Genomic DNA, 7,975 nt, shown 5'->3' with positions numbered 1-7,975 from the left:
TTCCCCCAGTAGTTTTCTCTGGGTACTCTCTAGTCTGGTGTCCTTTTGCTGAAACAGCCTCTGGTTTGCTATGATTGACATCAATCCCCTCCGGTTTTAATTATGATGATCAGGTTGACAGATGAGGTCAGACAATTAGGTCCCAATACACAACACTGATCTGCAGAGAGAACAGGGAGCAGGCGGAAGAGAGTTTAGAGAGGCGGAGTTATGCACTGAAGAGAGAAGAGATGGAACCGTCCGTCCGTCCATCGTCTATGTTGTCTTTGCATGTAATGAAATTGGTAACACCCCCCCCCCCCCCACACACACACACACACACAAATAAAGTGTACAATATATTTTTATTTGTTGGTCCAGATAAGGTTTTGCTCTTTGAGAATGACTGTTGTTCTCTGTTACGAGTTTTATTTTTAGTCAATAAATCTGATGACATTTGAAGTAAAAGTACAGATAAAGAACTCATCTCATCTAACGGATCAACCAAATTTCCTTTTATTTTTGGTAAAGCGTTTGACACCGGAAATGCGAGAATTTTCACATAATAAATATAAAAAAAACGCGTATATTACAAGCTATACGAACGACCAGAATGTAATAAAACACGTATATTTGTATGGGTTATAAAATATTATCTGAAGGAATATATAACTGTAAGATAACTTACAGGAAAAGTGTGACGCAGTTTATGTTTGTTTTATTTTGAAACATCAAACCGGAAACTCTCTTTCCTGATTTGACGCGCAGTATAAATTGGGCTGGAGCGGAACCGTTCCCCGGCCGGCTGTTCTCGGTGGGGAGTCAGAGGAAGTCCTGTGTTAAGATTCACGGTCAGAACCGGGTTCTCCTGAAACCATGGCCAAGCCGCTGACGGACCAGGACAAGAGGAAGCAGATCTCTGTCCGGGGACTGGCCGGGGTGGAAAATGTCGCGGACCTGAAGACCAATTTCAACAGGCACCTTCACTTCACGCTCGTGAAGGACCGGAACGTTGCGACCAAACGGGACTATTACTTCGCTCTGGCCAACACGGTCCGGGACCACCTGGTGGGCCGCTGGATCCGGACCCAGCAGCATTACTATGAGAAGGACCCCAAAGTAAGGCGCGGGTGATGCCGCAGTCCTGCACGTAGACCGCTGATCTGAGGGGGGCGGGGTGTTCCGCAGTGACAGCTGATGATCCCCGCGTGTGCGCGTGTCAATGTGTTTATGTGCACGCGCCGCTACACTTTCCTCTTCATTTCATTTTATAGTCAGCTTGCGCTTCCTTCCTCTTTTTTTGTGTGTGCCGTTGTTTTGTGTCAAGAGAGGTCGAGCTGCACCTGAACCTCATGCACGCGCGTCCTCTGTAACCTTCACTTGCTCCCGCCCCGGCGCGCGTGGGCTGCTCACACACCGTGCACAAACAGCGGTGAATTCCGGCGTCGCGTGGAGGAGCACGGAGACGCAACTGGTAGTTGAAACGTGATGACGTAATGGCCCAGTCCATCTCAAAATGGCCACGCGCTGTTTGAAGGACTAATGGAGATCAAACGTATTTCTCCCTGAGCTGCAGGGCTTGTGGATGAAGCAGAGTGAAAGTGAAGGCCTGCACTGATCAATATGGCAGCTTCATGACGTCATCTGGTTCTGTTGGACCCTCACCCTCCCAAACAGCTTCAGGTCCTGACCTAAGAGCGTTTCATAAAACGCATGTCGCCCACCAGCTGTAGCTGCTTTAGGCAAACCTTGAAGAAGTTTGTGCTCAGCGTGTGCGTTCTGAACGACTCGCAGCTACCACCCCTTCATGTTTTAGCTCAACATCAACACATCCAACAGAGCTGGATCGTTTGGTATTTGTTAGCTGCAGTATCTTCAGTTGGATCAGTTCAAAAATGATCTGCCTCTAGATATAGGACTACTTCCTAACAGTTTCATTAACATCTGTCCAGTGGTTCATGAAGTGTTCTGCTGAAAGAGGGTCGACTCCAATGGAGGCAAAGTTTTTAAACCAGATCATTGTTAACGTGAGGGATCGGCCTCAGCTAACACCAAACCAAAGTTTAGCTCATCTGAGTTTTAACCTTTCGTGTACGTATTTTGCTCGCTGCTGTCTAGAACTGGGTTGACTCCAAAGAATTGATCAGTAATAGACGATTATGTCATTACTTTGACAGCGTCGTTAAAACCTGAGGTATTTGCTAACAGACGGACGGACATGGGAAAAGATTCCCACCCGTTTGTCTGATTTAAAATGAAGAGATTGCTGCTTGACCTGGTATTTTTGCTGAAAGTGGAACAACTAGAATCCACTCTGTGATAACTGTTTCGTTTCATTAGGAGCTGAGGAGTTTGCATTCAAACACAACACATTTAAGTTTTTACACTAATAAATATCTAATGTAAAAATATCCAAGTGTGTGTATAGCAAACACATCTCGTGAGATCCCTGCAGTTTAAAGTTTAGTCCTTCTAAAACAGCTAGGCCTTTAATTGTCCCCCTTGTAAATTTAAATAAATTTAAATAAATGTCCGTCCATGTTGCCAGTACGAGAACTTGAAAAATTAATGAAGTACCGACTTCTGTTTTGGTGTAAGAAACGTTCTTTCAAAAATCAAGTTGCCTCAAATGATTAGTGGCAGTATATTAATCTATGGGGGCCAAGGCCACCATTAGCCACCCCCTGGCTCCTTCATTGCACTTGGCGGTGGATAAAATGTCTCCTTCAACTCACCAGGATCCATCGCTCTGAACTGCCTCGTATAGACCAAAAACCCTCCCTCTGTTCTCCACAGTGTGCCCTCCAGAATATCTTGCACCAGAACACTAAAGTTTACTTACATTCCCTGTTCAGTTCCAGTCCAGAAAAACACTTATCTCCAGAACTACAAACACTCACTATTCAGATCCCTCAGCGACAGGGGACATCGGTGGCGCACCACTTGTTAGGTTAGACACTAATATCTAATATTAGGTTATTTCTTAGTGCATTTAACACATCTAACAATAAACTGCATGAACATATTTGTGTTTTTATTATTGACACGTAAACTTTAGGTGTGTGAGTCAAACCCAGTAAGTTTTCCAAATGTTGGTAGCTCAGGAATAAAAGTAATCGGCCATGAAGTGCCTGTGATGTGGGCTCCTTGTGCTGCATGGTCCTGAGTCCAGCCAACTACAGCCCTGCCGTACTCTCCTGTAAATCCCAAACACTACAGCGATGAATGTGGATTCATCCGCCGCTGGAAGTAGTCCCATGCATATAAAGTGCATGGGGTTCAGTGGGAGGTGAAACATGTCAGCACTACAGAGTGATGTTGTACATCAGACCTTCTGTGGGACTAAATATTAGTTTTACGTCTGTGAATGTAAGCGTTTCTATCTGTAATGTTTGCATTGTTTAGTTGTCTGCGTGTGATTTTACAACTCCTGCTGTTGATCAGCTGCAGGAACAGAAAGCCACAATGGGAAGGCAAACACGGAGGGGAGTATTTCATGGAATTTTCCAGGTCGTTGTCGGTTCATGTGTTCATTTTCAAAGTGCAAGTTGTCACAGAGCTGTGAGCAGGCACAGCTCCAGCAACTCAAGACGCTTGCATCAGCTCTTCTGTTGTTTCTGTCTTTGACTTTCTGCAGATTGTCCACAGATAAGACAACCAAATAAAACATGCAAATTATACACCAAAATGGACGTGTCCATGGAGTTAGCTTTGACATTTGATAGCAGTACAACACTCCCTGTAGACAATGTTCACAAAGAAACATGAACCCGGCCCTGTTTGGAGCTCTTCAGCTCACACAGACTTTACAGTAGAAACCTCATTCAAATTATTAATAGGTCACAGAAAGTTGCTGGTTTGAGATCTTTTATGGTTTTACACAAACGAGACACTAGAGAACACAAACCTCTTTCGTGCAGGTCCCAAGCCCGAGTGACTGGTCAAGGTTGTGACTGGAAAAGTATCCCATATAAAACACTTTTGCTAAAAATAACATGCAAGTTCATCCAAACGACACTAAATCGGGTCAGTCAAGGCTCAGGTACGACACTGATCTATGGTGGGAACAGGGAACAGGTGGAAGAGAACTTGGAGAGGTGGAGGTATGCACTTGAAAGAAAAGAAATGAAAGTAAGACAGAGTACACGTGTGAATGATAGGGAGGCCGGTGAAACAGTGAGGCTGCAAGGAGCAGAGGTCACAAAGGTTCAGGACTTCAAGCAGGGGCGGTGCTATCCTGTTTGGTGCCCTGGGCGAACAGCACACCAAACAAAGCACAACTAGCTTTAAGCATTCACCTTTCATTTAACCAGTGGTGTAGTCTACATTTTTGTAGTGGGTGTACTGTACTTAGAAACCAAAGTACACTGGTTAGTACAATGTAATCGTCAATTTATTTTGATTTTTAAGCATATTGAACAATTCCAAATTTCTCTGATGCTTATATTTGAATAAATGAACAAGAAACTTTGTACAACAGTTGGCTTTGTATTAAAAACATTTATAGAATTTATAAAACGTATTAAAGCAAAACATGCTCAAGTATTAAGTAGTAAGTACAGAAGTATTAATTATACAATAATTCGCTGGATAAGCGAATGTAATAAACAAGCGCTGCATACAGATAGATTGTTACAGAAGCGTTTAACTGTTTAACGTATCAATGACACGTGCCTAATGATATGTCATGCATCATTGGGCACTTTTACATGGGTATACTGAAATTCTTAAACTTTTCTAGTGGGTATACTCTGTAGACCCATGTATTGTCTAGACTACACCACCGCATTTAGCCATTAAGCATACAATGTAATTATGACAAAAAATGGAGGATTTACATGCAGTTACCTTCGTACACATGAACATATGGTACTTCCTGTTTATCACTGTTGTATTTAGCTGCTCATGTGGTCAGCTGCTGACCTTTATCATCTTTTACATTTTTCCAAACTTCGTTTAGGCTTTGAAAAGCGAATAAACTGTATTCCACCCTCTAACTCTCAGGGTAACGTATCTGAATTACCCTGATGCATGCACAATAATCCAGGTAGAAAAATCTAAAAAAGTTAAGTCTAGTCTTCTGGACATTCAAAAAACAAAACAAAAAAAAAAGTAGAAACGTTTCGTCTTTCATCCAAGAGACTTCCTCAGTCTGAGGAGCTGTTTTCAGCTCAGTCTCTTAAATAGCACCTTCTCAGAGTGGATCAACCAGTTTGCTGCTGACAACCAAAACCAGCTGCTCACATGATCAAGAAGGACCATCAGCCTAACAATGGATCATTAGCACCTTATGGCTGTTTACTGTTCACAGAGGGCTGAGTGATACTAGCAATCACAGCATTGTAAGAGGGGGGCAGTTGAACCCGGAGGCCTCCACCCCTGTTTAATGATGGACGATTTCTTTTCACAAAGATGGCCTCCTTTACTCCTGTGCACCTACCACCTACGTGGACTTCACGTCTGCCTTCAATACCATGATCCCCCAAACCTTCATGGACAAACTATTCACACTAGGACTAAGCCTCTCCATTTGCAACTGGTCCTAGACTTCTTAACAAACACACCGCAGTCAGTGAGGATCCACAACTTCTCCTCCTCCAACATAACCCTCAGCACTGGCTCCCCTCAGGGATGTGTGCTGAGCCCTCACCTGTTCACTCTGCTCATGTATGTGCAGCTACCCATCCAGGCTGTCATATTGTAAAGTTTGCAGATGATACAGTGGTGGTGGGATGCATCACAAACAATGATGAGTCCAGCTACAGGCAAGAGGTGGAACACCTGGAGAGCTGGTGCAAAGGGAATAACCTTCACATCAATGTGAAGAAGACAAAGGAGATGATTGTGGACTTCAGAAGGAACAAACACATCTACATCCCCCTGAACATAGGAGGATCTGCGGTGGAAGTGGTCTCCAGCTACAAGTACTTGGGTGTACACATGAATGACAACCTCAGCTGGAGCAACAACACCACCAGCCTGATCAAGAAAGCTCATCAGAGACTCTACTTCCTCAGACGAGCTGAGACGAGCTGGTCTGGGAAGCTCAGTCCTCACCTCCTTCTACAGGTGTGCAGTGGAGAGCATCCTGTGCTCCAGCATCAACGTGTGGCATGGAGGCTGCACAGCTGCAGAAAGAAAAGCTCTGCAGAGAGTGGTGAAGGCTGCACAGAAGTCTGTCGGAATCAGCCTCCCCACCATCACAGACATCTACACCTCCAGATGCAGGAAGAGGGCTACCTGCATCATGAAGGACCCCACTCACCCAGCACACACACTTTTTGCCCCACTCCCCTCATGAAGAAGGTTGAGGAGCATTAAATGTAGAACCACTAGACTGAGGAACAGCTTCTACCCTGAGGCTGTTAGACTCATGAATCTCTAACCAGAATAATCTCTGTGAAAAAAATCACATCATGTTGCTGCTGATCTGTTTCATGTTGCTGCTGATCTGTTTCATGTTCCTGCTGATCTGTTTCATGTTGCTGCTGATCTGTTTCATGTTCCTGCTGATCTGTTTCATGTTCCTGCTGATCTGTTTCATGTTCCTGCAGATCTGTTTCATGTTGCTGTGTTAATTCATACTCATCTGCTCACACAGGCTCATGTTTGTGCTGCTATTCGACGTAATGGTTTTATGTTATGAGTGCTTAGTGTATATTTAGTTGATGTTTTTCTTAGTTCATATCTTAGATCTTATTATTGTTTTACTTTTACATTTTATTGTTGGATGTAACTGGGAACTTGTGTACATAATCTCGTTCCATCACATGTACCACATGAGATGCGAATGACAAATAATACTCTCTGAATCTGGCTTAAGCTGCATCTATCCTCAAAATTGTGTCTTCAAAAGTGCAAGTTAAGGGTATTTTACTATATCAGTTACCTTAAAGAACACACATTAAATATGCAAACACCATTAAAGTTATCTGCAACTCATGGTTGAAGACTTTTTAGGATCTGATTCATAGTTTTTTCACACAGTGACTGTTTGAGACTGAAAACAGGCTTTTCAGGCTGCCTGTTTAACCTGGCAGTCAGGGAGTGACAGACACTGGTGCAGGGTTACCATGGTGACAACACAGCCACATTTCTTTTGATCTTGGTTTTGTTTACATTACAGTTCAGACATCAGATTGCAAGTGTTTACTGAGCTCAGATTATTCTGAAGTTAATGTTGGAGTCGGGGCAGGAGCTTAGATAAAACTCATATTTCTTCATTATAAATGGTAAATGGACTGTACTTATATAGCACCTTTCTATCTTATCAAGATACTCAAAGCTCTTTACAACACCTGTGTCCTCATTGACCCATTCATACAGCACTCTACTAGATCTCTACAAAGCTAATAGAATAAATCATTCTAAAGAGACTAATCAGAGCTTTATCACATTCATACAATGACGGGACACACATCAGAGGCTATGAGGGGTTCAGTGTCTTGCCCAGGGACACTTCAGCATGTGGCTGCTGGTGGATTCAAACCCCCCCCAACTCTCGCATTGGAGGACGACTGCTCTAACCACTCAGCCACAGCCGCCCTAAATTAAACTATCAACCATCTGACATTTTGTTTGGAGTTTCAGCAAATATTTTTGTGAGCCTATATCTTGTTTTGTATTAAAATTTAGATGAAACCGTAGATATTTGCCAGCAAGTGTTACAAACTGTGCTAACAGCTTAAAAAGTCAGATTGTTCTTGCTTCCTGCAGCGCGTCTATTACCTCTCCCTGGAGTTCTACATGGGCCGGGCTCTGCAGAACACCATGGTGAACCTGGGCTTGGAGAACGCCTGTGATGAAGCCACCTATCAGGTGAAGAACATTTATCATCCTCAACAAAGAAGGTTATAGACCCCAGTCATGGAAAGGGGGAATTGGAAGTACTCTCCATCCATTTGTGCATCTTGTGATGATGACTTGAAAAATAAGTAACATGCTAACTTCCATTTCGGTGTGTGGCTGCATCTAGACTCAAGAGGTTGACTTCTAT

At 43.4% G+C, this 7,975-nt stretch overlaps 1 protein-coding gene across 1 annotated transcript in view; it reads left to right on the top strand.

Annotated features, from left to right (window-relative positions):
- Nucleotides 1–736: 736 nt before the first annotated feature.
- Nucleotides 737–7,975, top strand: part of LOC119408060 (glycogen phosphorylase, muscle form) — a 36,101-nt gene continuing 28,862 nt past the window's right edge. Inside the window, exons 1-2 of the mRNA XM_037674898.1 lie at nucleotides 737–1,098; nucleotides 7,696–7,797. Coding sequence (XP_037530826.1) covers nucleotides 856–1,098; nucleotides 7,696–7,797 — 345 coding nt within the window. The 5' untranslated portion in view covers nucleotides 737–855. The remainder of the gene's footprint in view (nucleotides 1,099–7,695; nucleotides 7,798–7,975) is intronic.

Source organism: Nematolebias whitei, chromosome 1 (genome assembly GCF_014905685.2).
Source record: "Nematolebias whitei isolate Nwh7 chromosome 1, NemWhi1, whole genome shotgun sequence".
NCBI classification, from domain to species: Eukaryota; Metazoa; Chordata; class Actinopteri; order Cyprinodontiformes; family Rivulidae; genus Nematolebias; species Nematolebias whitei.
Note: the sequence above shows the minus strand (reverse complement) of the source record. Positions and strands in the feature narration are given on the sequence as shown.